General features: G+C 35.3%; 1 protein-coding gene across 1 annotated transcript in view; it reads left to right on the top strand.

The window, feature by feature from the left end:
* Positions 1-5,622: 5,622 nt before the first annotated feature.
* Positions 5,623-21,936, top strand: part of LOC131873977 (uncharacterized) — a 57,954-nt gene continuing 41,640 nt past the window's right edge. The window contains exon 1 of the mRNA XM_059217170.1: positions 5,623-6,112. Coding sequence (XP_059073153.1) covers positions 5,623-6,112 — 490 coding nt within the window. The remainder of the gene's footprint in view (positions 6,113-21,936) is intronic.

Here is a 21,936-nt window from a genome sequence, read left to right as displayed (position 1 = left end):
AGATTTCTCATTCTTACACTACAACAGGTTTGTGTACCCATACCAGGAGCAAGAACTAGGAGAAAGGCATCTCTAGATTTATCATGGACGAGTTGGAGGATATCAACAGGAAATTTATTCAGAAGAATGCAGATATGTTGCATTCTTATCAATAGGTCTCTATTTCTTCTAGTCATAGTCTTTTTTGTGTTTTTAGTTTATTTTGTGGGCTTGGCCCAAGTTCATTTAGCTTTTGTTGTTGATTTTGTACTGTGATGCTTATTCTCTGGTTTTTGTAAAACTTTTGGGTTTCGGATCCCTGTAAAACCCATTTACCTTAATCAAAAACTAGTGGCAATAAAATCTCATTAGAAGAACATCTTTTCTTCCAAAATCCAATATCAAGTGCAACTAATGATATAATCTAATATTTCAACAAGTGCACAAATAACTAATAACTAACTTCTCTTATTTGAAATATATCCAATATCAAATCTCCAGTCATTCACTCTAGAATAAAGCAGAAGATTGTAACAATCTATTCTCAAATAGAAGAGTAAATATATTATAGGGCATGCAACTTCCTATAACCACATTATCCTTGCACTTCCTTCTTTCCAAACAAATTATGGTGATCACAACTAACTCTTTTTCTGTTGTAGCCACTTGTTTGTTTCACTTCACACAAGCTGATGGTAAAGATTTCAAATTTCATGTCAAGCATACATTTCAGGTTTATAATATTGTTCTTTTTTCCTTTCAAACATTAACAACAAATACTTTCCAAATGGTTACAAAAACAATACATATAAAAATATACACTAGTCGATGTGTATATTGGGTGGCATACTATTAGGAAAGCATTATTTTTTAAACATTTCTATTGGAAGGTTTTAAAATTGGTCTTATTTGTGTCATGCCTATGTGTTGGAACTTAGGGTTTAAGATTTTTGAAAAGGGTTTTAGAGTTGTTAAGTTTTTCCTTTGTTCTCCCAGGTAGTGTTATGTTTCGTAGTTGACTTATGATCACCGGTGACCTAGTTTAAAGTCGTCATCAGATGGGTCCTTTGGAATTCATTCACTAGCCCTGCGTGCTAGGAGTCACCGCTTGAGGCTATCACTTTAATTTTTTATTATATGCCTAAGTGTTAAATGTCCCCGCAGTTTTTCCTTTTAAAATTTCTCTAGGAAGTCCCCCAAGCACGATCACTTTACCCTCGACTAGTCTCCACGTGCTAAAAATGAGCCACCTAAGTGTTCTCTTTAGTTTCATAGTTGTGTGGGATAAGTGTGCCAAAGGAAATTTAGAGAAATGTTATCCCGCAGCTTTTCAATGAGAGGTCTCAACTGTGCGAGATGAGGAATTTGCAAAGCTCAAGGAACAAGACTTATCCTGTGACATCTTCAATGTCGTGATTAAGCCCTGCGGGATAAGAAGGAGATAGAGGTAATAAAGGGATCCTTATCTCGCAGTCATTTCATAATAGTGAAAGGATTGTGTGATATAAGGAATGTTCGCAGATATGGTAGAAGTTTTCACTATGTAGTGTGACCATGCGAGATAAGAGAAGATAAGAAGCAGAGAGGAAGGTCTTATCTCGCAATGGTTTCAGGCGGCCCTAATGGGCCCGTGGGACAAGAAATAGCTCAGAAGTATAAGGAAAATTTATCCCACAATGTTCATAGGCCAATACAATAATAGTGCAGGATAAGAGGTAACGGGGGATTGCAAAGAACCTTATCCCGCAAGGTTTTTCTTCTACTCAATGATGGTCACGGGATAGGGATTACAAGGCGAGATCGATACGATCTCTTATCTTGCGCGTTCTCGCGGAGATAAGAGATGGATCGCGGGATAAGAGAGGAAAAGATCATAAGGCTTATCCTGCGTGAAGCGAGATACAAGGAGGAGCGCCTTCAAGCAAGAGATAATAGGGAGTTATGAGTAATGCGGGATAAGAGGATACTCATAGGATATGCAAAGGCCTTATCCCACAGGAAGAAACAACGTTGACAAATGTGTTGTGAGATAAGGATAAAAGGGTGTCAATAAAGAAAAGGTGGCATGGCCTTATCCTGCGAGGATAAGAGGAATTTTTTCGAGTGCTGCGGGATAAAAGGAAAAGGTAAATACAAGGAAACCTTATCCCGTGAGGATTGTCAAGATAGCAAAAGGTGGTGCGGGATAAGGAAATGAAGAGAAATCTAAGGAAGGCTTATCTCGTAGAGATGGTACAAGGCATAAAATCATAAAAGCAAGTTCAAACGACATAAATTTTGAAAAGTATGAGTTGGCCAAGACAGTCTAATAAATTCCATGTCATCATTAAAAGGTTGTCAAAGGTAATCTCGATCGTTCACCTCATGATCAATGGATGAAATTCAAATTTGGTTCCAAGGACTGGCTCTGTCAGACACAGATGAATTAATGACATTGCCATAAAAGAGAAATTCTTCAATTTTCTCCCATACCTTGCATCCGAAGAAGAATTCAGAGCATCCTTGAGCGAGAAGAAGAGCGAATTTCAACAAATCAACATGTCCTCCAGCAAATTCAGCCCAGCAAGGAAGACTAGTGAGTTAATTATTCCACCATCCTTGTGCAGTTGCTAGGTTGTTGTAGTTGTGATACACAAAGCTTATGTGTTTGCTCTAGAGTCTGTAGGGTTTGTGTCTATGTTTAATCTTCCAAGCTCTCCTTCGTTTTTAAAATTAAAATGGCCTCCCCTGTCGAGGACTCTGCTACTCCCACTACTGAGAATATCCCTAGAGTTGGCACTAGCTCGGCAATGCCAGAGATTACCCATGTCATTCCCCTTGATGTAATTCCACTTGTGCCAGTAATTGCAAATTCTCTTGCTACTGAGCCAAGCCCTCAATTTTCCCCGCAAATTTCTAAGGAGGTCGAAGCAAGCTCCCCTCCTAAGGAAAAGGTTGTGAAGAGAAAGAAAAAGATAGTTCAAAAGACTGTCACTATTGTTTCTGACAGTGAGTCTTCGAATGAGCCTACCCCTCCTCCTAAAGCTAGGAAACCAATTCAAAAGAGGAGAAGGGTTACCCAAAAGGTTTCCATTGAAACACCTACCACTGAAGCCCATCCTCCTGCAGAAAGTACCCCTGCTACTAAAAACCCACCCAGTGAGGAGATCCCAATTCCTCAAGAGAAAACCCCGTAGAGAGACTACCCTACTGAGAAAGTGAGGTAAATTGCTCTTGCAAAAGGGCCAACTCCCAAATCTCCCATGAGACCTAGAAAAGCATCTAAAGGAGAGTCATCGGCTCAAATAGAGAAACCAAAAACAATGCCAACTACCCCTCTTGCTCCTGCAAAGACTGTAGAGGAATTGTAGCATGAAATTGAACAGAGATTAGAGGCTGCAAAGAGGCCGACTAGACAAACAAGAAGTCTCCATCAAGACCTGTTATAATTGTTTGAGGGGTACTCTATGAATGACAGTATCAGAATTGCCTTTCATGACAAAGAGGTAGGATGTAGGAATGCATTTACAAAGGAGAGAGGGTGGGATGTATTTTATTCCTTTTATGGCAATAGAGACAAACATGTCCCGGTGTCAAATCCCCAGACACTGAACTTGGGGAAGCTAGTAGTACCAAATGTTTTTGTAGAACCAATGTTAATAAGAGAGCTATTTGCTTCCTATGACCCCCCAAGCAGAACTGTAATATCTGAAGATGGCTATGTCCTATTGGACATTTTGCATAGGGCTATTGTAGATTATTTTAATTTAGACAAGTCTACCCTTAAATAAATCAACAAAAATAATCTAAAAAAGGAATTACCAATAAGAAAAGGATAGGTATAGAAAGGAATTTGTTCCTCATTTTATGAGGACACTTTTCAAAAATTCAAAGAATGATGTCCTACCATCTAAGAGGAAGCCTTTCACATTAGAGTGCTTTGAGACCTATTTTGTTAAGACCTACTATGCACTAGGGCAGGTTCTTGGGGTAGATTTCAGGCTTACTCAAATTCCCATAGATTTCATGATTATTTCCATCAATATCCAGCTATTATGATTTTCTAGCTATTATTCATGATAAACTCCATGAAGGTTTAATGGAAGCAAGAAATAAAAAGAGAAGCTGGAATGCAGACACTATTCTTTATTGTGTCATATGATTCTTTACCAAAACAGAGTTTAATGGGGCCCAAAATTGACAATAAGTACATATGATCCAGACATAGGTCTTCCATGGCCAATACAAAGATGGACCCAGGTGTGGGACAAGGGATCCAGGTTTGGCTGTTATTTTGTTTTCTTTCATCATTTTGTCATGAAAGTTTTGATAAGGCTTGGAGTCAAGTTGTCTAGGCTACCAAAGAATATTATTAAAATTTTGAGGATAAGGAGTTGCAGGGGTGAAGGAATGGTATATCTAGATGGAGCTTACATCTACAATTTTGGGGACTTCTTTTTGTATGGCAACTACACTATCATCAAGGTATATGGCTGTGACAAGCACCCCATATTTTGCCACTTTTTGTCTCTCCTAGGCTATCATTCATTGAATTAATTTGGTAAATAATGTGGATGGAGAGGGCATAGATTACAATAGATAAGAAAGGGAAACTCCTCCCTAGGGTGATCAATTTTGAAGAATTCACTGTAGGATGTGATACCCTGGAAAAGGTGCAGGATTTCTTAGTAAAGAATTACAGGTTGAAGGTTGCCCAAGCTCAACATTTTGGCCCTGAGAGATGTGTAAATGACCTCAGAGTGTACAAGCTAAAGGAGAAGGGCTATTTTCATTCATTTGATGGGCAAGATGATTTAATAAGAAATGATCACTCTAATTAAGCATAACATCACAGGAAGAAATGGGAGCTCATGAAGAAGCTTGAGTGGGAAAGGAAGCAAGAGGATCCCAATTTTGAAGGTTTTTACAGGAAATTCTAGAATGATTTTTCCAAGATGTCTTTCATGTTTAGAAAGGCAAATGATATAATAAAGATGGAAATTGAGAGAAGGGAAGCCAAGGATAAAGGGGTTAAATTTGAGACAAAGCCTATTGACCCTACCCCTATAGTATACAAGGTGAGGGGGCATACAGTAACAATTGAAAGAACATCTCTTGGAACCTTTGGGTAGGCAACTGAACAGGTCAGGAGGGTTGAAAAGGGAAAGGCAAAAATATCTGATTTTGTAGATGTACCAGTGGATTTTGATACAAATGTGCCACCCCCTTCTCCCCCTCGGGAAATATTCCATGAAGATGAGGTTTTTGAGGTCCTAAATGACTCAAATAGAGCCATTATCCTGAGTACAATCCATGTTGAGGAGGAAAATGATGAAAGGATCATTGCCTTAAAAAAGTTCATAGCAAATGACAATTTTGTGAACTCTCTTGAGTTCAAATATTTTTACCTTTGGGAAAAATTGAAGGATTTATCTGATGAGGAGATCAAAAATTTTGATAGGAATAGTTTCAGATGCACACTTGAGGAAGGCAAGGAGATGATTAGAAATAGTAGCATTCTTCTTGTCCATGGTTGGGACTTTGAGAAAAAAAATTGTTAGATCAAATTATGCAGCAAAAGAGTTCAAAGATCATGGGTCTAGGGTGAACGTAGGCCTAAAGGCTTTTTCTCTATGATCAAAGGCTTTGAATGTCCAAAAGCCTATGGTTCTGCAAGGTGGACAACAAAAGACAGTGAATGCAATAATTAGAACCCTAGAAGACACCACTGCATCAGAGATCGTAGCAATCACTTCACATGCAGTCCATTTTTCTCAATTAGTAGTAGATGATCTTGAGAAAAAGCATTTAAGATTAAAGGATATGCATGTATCTCTCAATGAAAATTACAACAAATTATTCATTGAAAATTGTGCATTGAAGGAGCAAATGAAGAAAGTAACAACAGATTCTTTAGGAGGAATTAGGCTTGAAGAATTGGAAAAAATGAATAAAGAATTACAGCAAGTCAAGGATGAAGCTAAGAACAATTATTTTGAAATTAGAAAGGCTTCACTTTTGAAGGTGGCAAATAAGGTTATTGAGAAATTAAGCGAGGTGCACACCTCATATTCTTTGACTTCACAGCTCCTCCGCCAGCTGGAAGAAATTCTTTCATTTTTTCAACCAATTAGTGCTAATTGGATGCCAAAAGGTCAAGACTTCAAATAAATCATGCCAGCAGTCAAGACTGTGGCCTCTCCACCCCAAGTTGTAGGGGTGACTTGGAAAAAATTTAATTTATTAATCAAATAATTAACTAACATTGAAGATGAGAAAAGGACAATGATTAAAATGATTGATTCTTTCCAAGGTTTGAAGAAGTGGGATATCCCCACAATTTTGACAGGCAAAGGACAAAGCAAGAGCTTAGAGCAGTGGAAGCAAGGCTTCTAAGATGCCATAAATGCATTTTTGACTTCCTTAGCTACTGATCTGGCCCAAAGTGACTCACATTTCAATATCATTGATAAGATCATGGAGGTAGATTTCATGTACCATAGATTTACTTTGGAGGTCATAAGTCTGCCAGCCCATAGAATAAAGGAGGCAATAAATAAGTTGCAGAGTTTGAGGGGTTTTACTTGGCCATTGGATGAGATTGAAGCCCTACATAAAAAGTACTGCTCCTTGGAGGAAGAGTAGCCTAAGGGAGAAGACTAGTCTTTTTCTCCTATTTTGTAACTTTAAATTTTTGTGCAGGTTGCTAATTTTGAGCAGGACTGGTAGAAGCATTCAATCATCAAGGACTATTCTCCAAGTTACCTACCATCGGGCACTAAGGTATACTTCAGATCCTGACAAAGGCATGTGTCAAGGTACCAATGAAGGGGTGATTTTCCAGACCTGTAGCCCAAAGTTTTCATAATGATGCCCTCTTAGCACCCACTTGTATTTATTGCAGCAAAGAGATGTGCACACATGTTAGCAAGGACAGAGAGGCCTTAGGGAGAATTGTAATATCTTGTACTTTTGACATGTGTCTTCTTGGCCTGAGGCTTTTTTTTCTCCCTTGTGTTATAAAAGGAAATTCAGGGCCAAGAAGAATGATTCTGAAATTTTGCTTAGTATGTACTAGGATAGATCTGAAGCAATATTATGAGAGTTAGTCTTTTACAGATTTATTGAGCACGGCAATTTATCATGAATGTATCATTTTTATTCTAAAAATCAATAAAGAGGACATTGATTTTCTTGCTCATATCTTTTGTATGGTGTTGTATGAATTGTTTTGTTAATAACATGTTCAATTTGTCTTCTCTAATGGAGAATGTGTATGTCTTGATAGGTTTCATTTCAAGTAAATGAATTAAATTATGTCTTGAATACTACAACATTTGTGTGAGAGGTTTTGTGAGGAAGTTGTGAATACGTTCTCGGTCTGAGCATTTTAAGAAAGTCTTCGATGTTTAGTATTGAACTTTAATGATGATACTATGATAGTTTTTGTCTTTAAACCTTCTATTTGACTCTGTATCTCCCTTGAACAGGCACTGGTCATAATTTTCTGGGTATTGTGATCATTTCAACATTCTTATTTCACTTTTTATATTTCATTTTCCAATTTTTCTACATTAGGAGTAGAATAGATTAGAACCAGTTTTCAATACAAGCAAAGTAGTTCAAACTAAGGTTCAAGCCAGAATTCATAATATATCATACTTTTCCTTGCTATATTTTCATTGAAATCATCTTCTATACACTACAATGTTTGTCCATGTAAAGTTGAAATGTCGTGAAACATTGCAACAGGGGTACCTGTTGGTATTTTGGTATGGTTTTGTCATTGATGTCAACACCTACTAAATACACCTACTTTGGAGATCCAGCAACATTCACCGGCAAGCAGTAATCTGTGCAACAGTTACTGGTATATGGTTAACCGGCAGGATATAATGTTCACCGGTATCTGGAATGACATGGAAGACACTTGGTAATGTCGAAGACATCATGTGGACACTTTATTTTGAAATAATAATCATTGGTATATTCATATTTGCATATTTGCTTTTACCGGCAAATAGGTCCAGGTTATCTAGGGTTACACCGGCAGGTGTATCTTTTCCAGATTAGCATGGCACGCTATGGAGATGATTTATTATTGTTGTAAATGCATTAAGCCAACATGTTTAATCGGTTATTGCATTGGATATTATATTATTTGTAAAATGTTTTTATTGTAATATCTTGTAGAGCCGACATACTAAAATTGGTCTTAGGGTATGGTATAAATGTAAGATCTTATTTATAAGATCAAGTGTGGGATGCGAAAAAGATTTAAGTGAAGGTATATGCAAGATCAAGCAGAGGCATACATGAAGACATCATTTGAAGGCGAAGTTAGGTTTTTGTAGAAGCATATCAGCATTACACCGGTACTGAATCTAGCATATGAAGATGCAATTTTGTGCAGTACATTCTTATTGGATTTAACCATCCAACTATAGTCAGTGTGACTCCCATTTGTGATTGAGCAGTGAGCTCTAGGTTGTTGGCCTTTCTACATGTGCAGACCCCTTTTTGTACACTTACTATCTGCAGTAGTATCATCTAATTGTGGGTAAGGTTTCCCACCGTGGTTTTTCCCCTTACAGGGTTTCCACATACAAATATTGGTGTCATGTGTTGTGGATGACTTTGTGTTTATGTTTCATGCATTAATTCTTACTGGTATAGCAATTTTCTGTTAACACTGTCTACCAGCATACTTAACTGGTTTACCGGTATTAAGCATTAAGTTGATTAATAAGTTTTTGGTTTGAATTTATTAGACAACTGATTCACCCCCCCCCCCCCCCTCTCAGTTGTCTCCGGGACCTAACAATTGGTATCAGAGCCTAGTCCTCTTTTTGTAGAAGTTTAACAACTTGAGGAGATCCAATGTCTACTAATTATTTCAAGAAGGACAGTCCTAAACTTGATGGAACCAACTATGGGATATCGAAGATCAGAATGGAGACACATCTGAATTGCATCGGTAAAGACATATAGGAAGTTACTAAGAATGGTTATACTGCTGTTGTAGTTGGTCAGACTGCTCCAACTACCTTAGCCAAAGATGAAGAAAATGATTGCAAAGCAAGAGAAGCACTCTTGAGCGCATTATCAGATCAACAAATCATGGGATTATCAGATAGGTCTACTGCTAAAGCTATTTGGGATCATTTGGAAACACTGAATGAAGGATATTCCACAGTCAAAATTGCAAAACTTGAAAGCTTCTGAGTCAGGTATGAACATCTGAAAATGGAAGAAGATGAAAGGATTTCTGCTTTTATGGAAAGAGTAAATGAAATTGTTTTGGGTATCAAATGTTGTGGAGGAACCTTGAGTGAGGATGAGATTGTTTCAAAAATCTTAAGAGGTTTGCCACTGGCATATAAAATGAAGGTTACTGCTATAAATGAATTGAGAACAATGCCTAATACATCAGTAACTAGGGATACATTGATTGGAAAACTTTCAGCTTTTGAAATTGAGGAATTTGGTCCTATTGCTACTATAAAGACTAATTTGGCCTTTAAAGCATCAACATCATCTGCTCCATCTTTTGGCAAATTAGACTAGAGAGCCTTTTATGCAAGAGAACTTGAAGAAACTAGGAAGGAGAATGAAGAGCTTGAAGAACTTGAAGCACTATTTGCAAGGAAAATGCCAAAAGGTCCAATTGGAAGTAAGTATGAAGGTAAAGCACCCTTTAAATGTTTTAACTGTAATAAGATTGGTCATATGGCTTCAAGATGCCCTGATAGACATGCTAGACTAAGAGAAGAAGCTAAAAGAACATACAAACCTAATCCTGAATATCAGAGATACAGATTTAAGAAGAACAAAGATAAATCTTGTTACATTGCTGATGAAGGTGTGATTGATTATTCTGATGAGGATCCAGCAGACAATGGATGGGTTTTTGTTGCTATAATAGAAGATCAACCGGAACCTACTGCTCAACCGGAACCTACTGCTCAACTGGTAGAACAAGCCCTAGCAGCTAAAGTTGAATCAAAGGATGAATGGATTATTGACTCAGGATGCTCACATCATATGACTGGAGACAAAGGTAAATTCTTGAACTTTCAAGAATACAATGGAGGTTTAGTAAGATTTGGAGATGACAAAGCCTGTTCAATCAAAGGTAAGGGTTCAATATCTCTTGATGGTAAACATAACACTGACAATGTCTACTATGTTGAAGGATTAAAGCATAATCTTTTAAGTGCTGGTCAATTAGTTGAGAAGGGTTTTCAGTTACAATTTAAAAATGGAAAATGGAAAATCATGAATAGAACTTGTTTGGAAATTGCAACCGGTAATCAGACTAGAGGTAATATCTTTCATTTGAATAACAGTGAAAAGGCATGCTTAATTGCACATATAGATGAAAGTTGGTTATGGCATAAAAGACTATGTCATGTAAATTTTGATTGCATGGTAAAAATCAGTACTTCTAAGGCAGTTAGAGATCTACCTAAAATTGTGAAACCTCATAATACAATTTGCAAGGAATGTCAATTTGGAAAACAAGTTAGAGCTAGTTTCAAAAGTATTCCAGAAAAATCCAATAATGCTCTTGATTTAATTCACATTGATTTATGTGGTCTAGCTAGAACTAAAAGCTTACAAGGTGATAGATATTTCATGCTAATTATTGATGATTATTCTAGAATGTGTTGGGTTACTTTTCACAGAGAAAAATCAGAAGCACTTGGGAAGTTCAAACTATTCAAAGAAATTGTTGAAAATGAAACCGGTAAGAAAATCAAATGTTTAAGATCAGATCAAGGAGGAGAATTCACATCTAAAGATTTTAATACATTATGTGAAGCGAATGGAATCAAAAGATAGTTATCAACACCTCAGACACCACAGCAGAATGGAGTTGTTGAAAGGAAAAATAGAACTATCTTGGATGCAGCAAGAAGTATGTTATCAGAAGAAAATCTACCACATGTGTACTGGAGAGAGGCAGTAAGAACTGTTGTCTATACATTCAACAAAGTTCACATCAAAGGTGAAACCAGTAAGACCCCTCATGAACTATGGTTTGGTAATATTCCTACTTTTAAGTATTTCAGAATTTTTGGAAGTAAATGTTATATTAGAAGAGATGAGTATATTGGCAAATTTGATCCTAGAAATGATGAAGGAATATTTCTTGGTTATTCATCTAAGAGCAAGGCATATAGATGTTTTAATAAAAGATTACAAAAAATTGTTGAGAGTACAAATGTAAAAATTGATGAACAATTTAGAGGAACTTCAAGGTATATAGACTCTGAACCGGAAACTGAAGTTATGACAAATGAACCTACAATGAATCCACTGGTATAGAATGACAATCCAGTTACTTCGGTATCATCAGAGGATTCCACAGTAATTGAAGAACAACAACAGACTAAGACACCCCGGTATGTAAGACTGAATCATTCTGAAGATCATATAATTGGAAACAAATTTAAAGGAGTTATGACAAGAGAAAGATTGGAAAATGAAGAGGTATGTCTTATTTCTCAAATTGAACCATTATCTATCAATGAGGCATGTGAAGATAAATTTTGGGTTAAAGCTATGGAAGAAGAATTAGGACAAATTGAGAAAAATAATACTTGGACATTAGTTCCCCGGCCTAAAGATAAAAATGTAATTGGAACCAAATGGGTATTTAGAAACAAACTTAATGAAGATGGTAAGGTTGTCAGAAATAAAGCAAGACTAGTGTGTAAGGGATATTCTCAGAAAGAAGGAGTTGATTACAATGAAACCTTTGCACCGGTAGCCAGAATTGAGGCAGTTAGATTATTCTTGGCTTTTGCAGCTCACAAGGATTACAAAGTTTATCAAATGGATATTAAATGTGCATTTCTAAATGGAGATCTTGAAGAGGAAGTTTATATTGAACAACCTGATGGATTTTCTTTGACAGATGACAATAATATGGCTTGCAAATTAAGAAAAGCTCTGTATGGATTGAAACAAGCCCCAAGAGCTTGGTATGCAAGATTGGATAAGTATCTTTTAAAGATGGGTTTTACTAAAGGAAATGTAGATAGCAATTTATATTACAAAGTAACTAATGATGACATCTTGATTATTGAAGTATTTGTTGATGATATAATCTTTGGAGGAGAAGATGAATTATGTCAAGAATTTTCTCTTGAAATGCAGCAAGAATTTGAATGTCTATGATTGGAGAAATAATCTAAGTACTTGAAAGAACTACTTAAGAAATTTGGGATGGAGAACTCTAAACCGGTAAGCACACCTATGACTACAAATGACAAATTATCTCAAAGGGATGAATCTACACCTATTAATCCAACCAGATACAAATCTATGATAGGAGGTTTACTGTATTTGACACAAACCAGACCTGATATTATGAATGCAGTATGTATAGTTTCTAGATTTCAGAGTAATCCTAGGGAAAAACATGAATCAGCAGTGAAAAGGATTTTCTAGTACTTACAAGGCACAGCAAATCTTGGATTATGGTATCCTAAAGATGAAAATTTTGATCTATGTGCATATACAGATGCAAATTGGGCAGGAGATGTGGATGATAGAAAAAGCACCACTGGAGGAGCATTCTTTCTTGGAAAGAGATTAGTTTCTTGGTTAAGTAAGAAACAGAGTTGTACATCTTTATCAACAGCAGAATCAGAATATGTTGTAGCAGCAACAAACTGTACACAGGTAATTTGGCTTAAGCAAATGTTGAAAGACATAAAGGTAAAATGCAAGGAACCTATTACTATATACTATGATAACACTGCAGTAATTGATATATCTAAAAATCCGGTATTACATTCTAAAACAGAACATGTTTCTATCAAACTGAATTTTCTAAGGGAAAAAGTTGAAGAAAAAGAGATAAAACTGGTTTATGTGAATACTAAAGAACAACTTGCAGATATTTTCACAAAACCTTTGCCTAAGGAAACTTTTGAGTATCTCAGAGATCAGCTCGGAGTCATACCACCACCGGTAGAGACTTAGACAACTGATGATTGTCATCAACTAGCAGGAATTAAATGGACAAATCTTTATTCTGGTATTTGATGAGGAAGCTACTTCTCAGGGGGAGTAGTTGGTATATTGAATTGGTTGGTATTTTGTATGAACTTGACCTTTTGTGACTTTGGCATTTGATGTCCAAGGGGGAGAGATATCTATGGAAAAACACATTATCTTTTAGTAAAAGATATTTTTAGGGAAGAAATTTTGAAAAATACATCTAAGGAGAAATTGGTATGAGAAATTGGTATTGTTACTCCCAGGGGGAGAAATGGAGATATTATTTGGCATTTCTGTTTTGGCACTGTGATGGTTTTTCCATCTTCTGTTGCCATCAATGTCGAAGGGGGAGATTGTTGGTATTTTGGTATGGTTTTGTCATTGATGTCAACACCTACTGAATACACCTACTTTGGAGATCCAGCAACATTCATCAGCAAGCAGTAATCTGTGCATCAGTTACTGATATATGGTTAACCGGCAGGATATAATGTTCACCGGTATCTGGAATGACATGGAAGACACTTGGTAATGTCGAAGACATCATGTGGACACTTTATTTTGAAATAATAATCATTGGTATATTCATATTTGCATATTTTCTTTTACCGGCAAATAGGTCCAGGTTATCTAGGGTTACACCGGCAGGTTTATCTTTTCCAGATCAGCATGGCACGCTATGGAGATGATTTATTATTGTTGTAAATGCATTAAGCCAACATGTTTAATCGGTTATTGCATTGGATATTATATTATTTGTAAAATGTTTTTATTGTAATATCTTGTAGAGCCGACCTACTAAAATTGGTCTTAGGGTATGGTATAAATGTAAGATCTTATTTATAAGATCAAGTGTGGGATGCGAAAAAGATTTAAGTGAAGGTATATGCGAGATCAAGCAGAGGCATACACGAAGACATCATTTGAAGGTGAAGTTAGGTTTTTGTAGAAGCATATCAGCATTACACCGGTAATGAATCCAGCATATGAAGATGTGATTTTGTGCAATACATTCTTATTGGATTTAACCATCCAACTATAGTCAGTGTGACTCCCATTTGTGATTGAGCAGTGAGCTCTAGGTTGTTGGCCTTTCTGCATGTGTAGACCCCTTTTTGTACACCTACTATCTGCAGTAGTATCATTTGATTGTGGGTAAGGTTTCCCACAATGGTTTTTCCCCTTACAGGGTTTCCATGTACAAATATTGGTTTCATGTGTTGTGGATGACTTTGTGTTTATGTTTCATGCATTAATTCTTACCGATATAGCAATTTTCTGTTAACAGTGTCTACCAACATACTTAACTAGTTTACCGGTATTAAGCATTAAGTCGATTAATAAGTGTTTGGTTTGAATTTATTAGACAACTGATTCACCCCCCCCTCTCAGTTGTCTCTTGGACCTAATAGTACCCACCTAGGTCCTGCAAAGCCTAAAGAGTAGAAGATTGCAGCTTTTGTGTTGAATCTTGTTCGTTGGCCAAAACCTATCCTAGTTCTATCTACGAGTTAGTGGATATTTCTCTAGGATCTAGGATCTGTTGATTTGGGAACCAACAATTCCAATGCCTTACTAGTAGATGCATGCTTTTAAAAAATCAATGATGTCTCCTTTCTATGCCCACACTACAAAGATAAATATGATCGGATATATGAATTCAAACCCATTGTTATACCTTTAATCAATGTAGGAATCAAAATGACAATGACAATATCTCCACACTAGCCTCATTCTTAATTGAAGATGTAGAAGCCTCTAAATCCTTGCCTTTCATTGTTATTAAACCAAATCTATGATCTAAAACATCACAATTTTACAATCTACTAAACAATCTTACAATCACTTGCCCAACAAATATTTATCACATCCACATGCTCCAACCTGCCATTACCATTTCTACACAGATTTCAACACTTGGAATGATTTGCATTCTCACATCTTTAGTCACAGGCATCACTCACAAGCACTAGAAGATCTTCACAAGGCTTCTTTGCATAGCTACATTATTGCAAACTGAATTATCACTAAAAGAAAACTTCATTTTATACAACTAATCATTGTTCTTTGATGCACTCTCACAGGTATGTAACATACACATTATTATCACTTTGGTAGTTCCCAACTCATCCATTTGTTTCTTTCATTGGCAAATCGCTTTAATACCAAATGAAGAAGCAATGGTAGAAACCTTGACTAATATTATTGAATGTTGGTGTGTACATATATATAAGATTGCAATGTGGTTAAGGGTTGAACAGTTGCAGCAACTACCACTAACTACCAATGTCATATATGATGATTATGCTTATACTAACATTACACATACATACCAACATTACCAATGCCTTACCAATTAATACTAAAATGTAAGAAAATGGAGTCTAGCATAAGAATGCAAATTAGGAACCATTTCAAAATTCTTTCATTAGGAAATAATCAATTAGGATCAACTTCAATCCTATGAAAGAGCTGAGCATCGTGACTGATTTCTCTCTTTTGAAATTTGATTAGATATAATAAGATTGAAGATGCAAGAACTAGATAAAATGATGCAAAACTGGCAATATTCGACTTAAATAGAAAGATACAGAGTTGTAAATCAAAATTTAAGCTAAGATTTGGCAATGAGATGTAGAAAAGAAGTTGTCACTAAAATCTAAGCCTAAAAATTCAAGACTAGTGTGCTAGGTTCCATAGTCCTGAGGGTGCTTCTATCAGCTAAAACTTCATATTCTAGATCAAGATGCTTCACAGATTACTCTTTCTAAATTTTAGCCAAAAAGTGTCAAATATGTGTGCTAATTGGCATGCTCCATGAGTTATCTCCTATTCAAAATTTGAAACTATTTGTCTTAGTCTGTTCTATGCAAATTTTCAACCTTTTTTTGTTGAATTTGTAATCTACACACAAAGAAGAGGGAAAAAATGGTTGTGTTGTATAGGGGCTTGCCTAAGTCAAAACCTTGTGTAGGTTTTAACCTCCACTACAATAATGATTAATTAAAAAGAGAGCTTACACCTATTAGGGAAGAAGCTAAATCTAAAATGAAATATTGAATTGTAAATATTATACCTTTGGAATTGATAATTGTGGTGATGCAATTCTCTTTAGATAAGTCCTCCAAGTGTTGATGCAATAACATGAAAAATTCATAGCATAGTCGCTCATAAAATCAAACTTGAAGATAGCTTGATATAGCTTGATGCTCTTTGTACTTGGATTTTTTCTCAATGAAGGAATACTTGCTCTTGAAATGATATTTCTAAATTATGAAAAGATGATCAACTAAATTAGAGACAATGCCTTTATATAGAGTTCTCAAGACATTTTCATTTTTAGGCTAACTTCCAATGGTCATATTAAAATATTAGGATCTAATCATGAATGGTGAGAATTGAATAGTCAAATTTGGGCTCTTTTTGGAGGGACTAAGGTGTTGGGTGCTATATTCCACTAGGACTAAGGCATTAGGCACCATATTTTAGCTAGAAAGGGATCAAACAAAGGTGGTTGGAGAGTGCATAGGCCTAGACATTGGATCAGATCACCTCATAAGCATATGATGACAATTTGGATGAGATAAGGCCAAAATAGGCTAAAAATAACCCAAAAGGAGGCACACTAAAGCAAGATCCCAAAAAGGAGTGTGAAATTGTAAGGAGTTACGGTTTACAATATTACACATATAATAATATAAACTATGATATTCATTAGAAAGTTAAAATGCATTAATGACTAATAATCACAAAAATAAGATAAGATAGCTTTCCCTTGCTACAATTGATAATCTATGATCAGTAAGATAAACTCATCAATAACATTCATGATATATTACTATTTAAATACAATCTAGTAGACGAAAATTATGGCATATGTTACTCCTATGTTTACCTTCCTAGTTTTCATGATCCAATCTACATATTGGATTTCAAATGAAGAAATACTATCAATTGTCTAGATCTCAAAATGTTCCTTTCCATAAATATTTCTTAGGATAGTAAAACCAATATTTTTAATATTATTAAATCATAAGCTAATTTTATTTAATGGCTTTAATTTCTTAACCAATTAATTCAAGATTGACTACTACAACTATAATGATATATTGAATTGCATACCAAATAAAATTATATTCAGGGTTCAAGTGTGGCAGTTTCAAAAAAAATGATACTATGAGACATCTTGGCAATAATCACTACAGAAAGATTATACTAAAAGAGTCCCATAATAATTTCAAGACAAAACTCAAATTTTCTTGATCATAGCTAATAAAATATGCTAAACATTAATCTTTGTTTTGGTAAGTTTCCTATCATATTGCTTAAAAATGAATAAAAATAAATCTCTTACCTCTTATTACTATCATATATTGCACTTAAACCTATCAAAGTCATATAATAAAATTCAAATTCAAATCTATGTATGGACAATATTTTTTTAAGAAAATTTTATCTATAATCATAATCAAACTACCTAATTTGAAGGAAATACATTCTTAAACATAATAATAATGCGTTCACATTAACCCTTTTATATAATTTCAAATAGAATTTAATAATACAATCTATTTAATAGATATCAAAACCTTAACACTCTTAATGTTTCACTATCTCAACGTTAAACCTCATAATTCCTAAATATACATAACAATAATATATTCTAGATTTTAGATGCATTTAGACTTCAAGACAATAGAATATATTTACGAATTATTCATATATTTGAAATATGAAAAGGAATGTAAAATCAAATTCAAACTTGAATCTAAAAAGAGAACAAGGACTCCCATCAAAGAACAACGATAATAATATCAAACTCTATGGCAGATCCAGTTATATAATTTTTTTAAAGACATGCAAGCATAACATGAAAATGTTAGGGCACACAAATTAGATAACCGATTCCCTCAACACAATTCCAAGTTAATTAAGGATGGGACATTTGCAGAATATTGACATAATGAAATAGGTGAAATCACACATTCTAAACTATGCAATTCATCAACCAAGCCAAGTTCCTCACAATACTAGTTATCTTCTTCCCTGGAAATGAGGTTTCACACTCGATTATTTCCTTTTCTTTTTGTACCAAAAAACACTTCCAAGAATGTCATTAACACTTACAGGCTCTATTGAAATGTCTCTAATCTAGAGAACTTACCCACTTTATACAAGATATATAAAGCATATTCAAATTGATATATATTGTTACTATATGGATCAACATTTCAGACCACAATTCATGATCCATCATCACGATGTTAGAGAGCATAAGGAGAGTGGAAAATGATAGATCATAGAGTGTGATCCAAAACATTGATACAAAAAAAATAGTTGCCGGTGGATTTGCATTGTTAGTTGTCATAGGATCTACCTCAAGCGGCTAAGCTTCTGTAAAAGAGGACCAAAGCTCTGATACCAATTGTTAGAATAACCAGTGGACAACTGAGAGAGGGGGGGTGAATCAGTTGTCAACGGATTATATTAATCAAACCACTTTATAACCTTTAACCGGAGCATATAAACATTGAATACCGGAATAGTAGAAACAGATACTGGTAAGCAACAAAACTTAAGAATGAAATAGAGAATTAACACAATGCAACCATACCACATAACCCCATGAATTGTACGTGGAAAACTCGATAAAGGGAAAAAACATGGTGGGAAACCTACCCACAGTCAGATAATACTTCTGCAGAAAGTATGTGATACGATAAGGGACTTACACATGCAGGAAGGCACACTGCCTAGAGCATACTATTCATTACAAAGGAGTCTCACTGACTACAGAGAGGTTATAACCACCTCAATACTATTGGACAACAATCTAGAATAATGAACTGCCAATGATAGCATCTACCATGTCTAATTAAAGTCCTGGTTAAGCTCAATACTAGAGGCCTTTGACCTCTTACATAAACCCAATTCGATCACCTATGATCAGCCAAATCTCCTTTGTATATGATATTTCATTCTATGACCATTACCACCATCACCACACCATGATATACAATGAGATATTACATCAATTTATACAAACCTAAGGCCTAAACCAATTAGGTCGGCCACCTAAAAGATATTACAATAAGATCATTACATACATCCACATTACAATGATATGCCATGTCGGCTTTAGACCAAAACAACATTAACCAATCCATAAATCATCTCGGTAACGTGTAGACAACACGTTACATGATACCGGTCCATAACCTGGACCCAAACAGATTTACCACACCAAAGCGATGTCTCCAATCAGTCGAGGCATCAACAAAGATCACCTTTTGCATCCTGAATTCCATCTAGAAGCCGCACCAACATCACTTATGCATTATGTCAAAGATTCTCAGTAAAAGCTTTGTCGGTAAAGCCCTAAACCTTTACCAATATAGGCTTACTAGAGTGTATGATAGTGTTTGATCACCAAGTCAATACCAACTGACCAAAACATACTCCATAAACATCAAAACAAACATATTCCATTGATCCAAACATGTTGGTAGAATCCAACTGATAGTCCCTTCTGCCAGTAACACTAGTTCTTCTACCGGTAACCAAAATTTGTCTGTCGATAGCCAATCATAATAGCTAGTGTTGACATCAATGACAAGACATTAATACAACACATAATCAATTCCTTCGTATTGCCAACAATCTCCCCCTTTGGCATTGATGGCAATACTAGATGTGAAAAAGAAAACATCTAAGTGCCAAGAAATGCCAAACATTTCTCATAGAATATATAACAATGAAAAATTGAAAAATCCCAGCAACTCCCCTTGAGGAGTGCAGTCCAATCTGAAACTGATTTGAATCTCTCTCCTATATGACATATTATGACATTATCTTTTATATATAACTCTCCCCCTTTGACATCAATGCCAAAGATATGACATAGATATCAAAATCATGTGAATCTCAAAGCTAACTACTCCCCCTAAGTAGTAGCACCAACTCATCAATTCGGAATGAATGATAGTTCTAATAAATGCATACCAGATTGATGCCAACTAGTATTACTTTAGTCTTTGTCAAAGGGGTAGATACCCCTAACCTGTCTCTCAAATATTCAAATGATTCCTTAGATAGTGGTTTAGTGAATATATCTGCAATCTACTCTTTAGTGTTCGCATAAACCAATTTGAACCTTTTCTTCCACCTTTTCCTTCAGAAAGTCATATTTTATTGAAATGTGTTTAGTCTTGGAGTGAAATACCGAATTTTTAGATATGTCAATAGCTCGAGAGTTATCACAATAGATAACTACCGGTTCACTACAATTTACCTTGATATCCTTCAACATTTTCTTCATCCACAAGACCTGTGTGTAGTTAGTTGTTGCTGCAATAGATAAATAAATGCATGGATATTTTTTGATGATCCATGAAACCAATTTCTTTCCAAGAAAGAAAGCTCCACCAGAAGTGTTATTCTAGTCATCAATATCTCCTACCCAATCTGCATCTGTGCATATAAAGTGAAGTCATCATCTTTAGAATACCATAAGCCATATTATGTTGTTCCTTGCAAATATCAAAATATCCTCTTTATTGCACATTCATGATTTCTTTAGGATTACTCTGATATCTTAAAATAATACTTACTGCATTCATAATGTTTAGTCTAGTCTGAGTTAGATATAACAAGCCACCAATCATAGACTTATACCTTGTTGAATTTACCGGTGCATATGTGTCTTTGATAGATAATTTATCATTTGTCGCCATAGGAGTACTTACCGGTTTGGAATTATACATACCAGACTTCTTCAACAATTCCCTTAGATACTTAGTTTGACAAGATAAAAATGCCTTTGTCAGTTTGAGTGATCTACAAACCTAAGAAAAATCTCATCTCACCAATCATAGACATTTCAAATTCATCCTTCATATTATTAGAGAATTCCATGCACAATTTATCTTCACCTCCAAAAATGATATCATCAACAAATACTTCCATAATCAGAATATCATCATCAGTGATCTTGTAATATAAATTATTGTCAACACTGCCTTTGGTAAAACCAAGCTTCAAAAGATATGTATCCAACCTTGGATACCAAGCTCTAGGAGCTTGTTTCAATCCATATAATGCTTTCCTTAACCTGCAAACCATATCTTTGTCATCTGTCAGTGAAAATCCATTAGGTTTCTTAATGCATACTTCTTCCTCAAGTTCACCATTCATAAATGCACAGTTAACATCCATTTGATAGACCTTATAGTTCTTGTATGTTGCATAGGCAAGAAATAGTCTAACAACTTCAATTCTAGCTACAAGTGCAAATGTCTCACCATAATCAATTCCTTCCATTTGAGAATATCCTTTACAAACTAGTCTAGCCTTGTTTCGTACAACTTGACCATCCTCATTTAGTTTATTTTTAAAACCCCATTTAGTTCCAATAACATTCTTATTTTTAGGTCGGGGAACTAAAGTCCAAGTCTTATTCTTCTCTATTTGATCTAATTCATCTTCCATAGCCTCTAACCAATATTCATCTTTACAAGCTTCACTAACAGATGTTGGTTCAATTTGAGAAATAAGACATACCTCTTCATTTGCCAGTCTTCTTCTTGTCATAACTCCCTTGTTCCTATCTCCAATGATTTCATCTTCAGAATGATTTAATCTTACATACCTTGGTGTCTTCTAAACTTCAGGTTCATTGTTCTGATCATCAGTCACAGGTGAATTTTTTGATTGTATCGGTATAACTATCTCAGTGTCTTGTATCGGTTGAGGTATTGTTAGATCAGTTATGATCACTTCTACTGTCGGTTCTCTATCATATGATATAGATTGATCTCTGTATTTCTCATCCACTTTCACATTTGTGCTTTCCACAATTTTATGCAATCTTTTGTTATAACATCTATATGCTTTGCTCTGAATTGAATATCCAAGAAATATCCCTTCATCACATCTAGGATCAAATTTCCCAATTGAATCATCCCT

Source organism: Cryptomeria japonica, chromosome 3 (genome assembly GCF_030272615.1).
Source record: "Cryptomeria japonica chromosome 3, Sugi_1.0, whole genome shotgun sequence".
Classification (NCBI taxonomy): Eukaryota; Viridiplantae; Streptophyta; class Pinopsida; order Cupressales; family Cupressaceae; genus Cryptomeria; species Cryptomeria japonica.
This window is presented reverse-complemented; position numbering and strand designations above follow the sequence as displayed.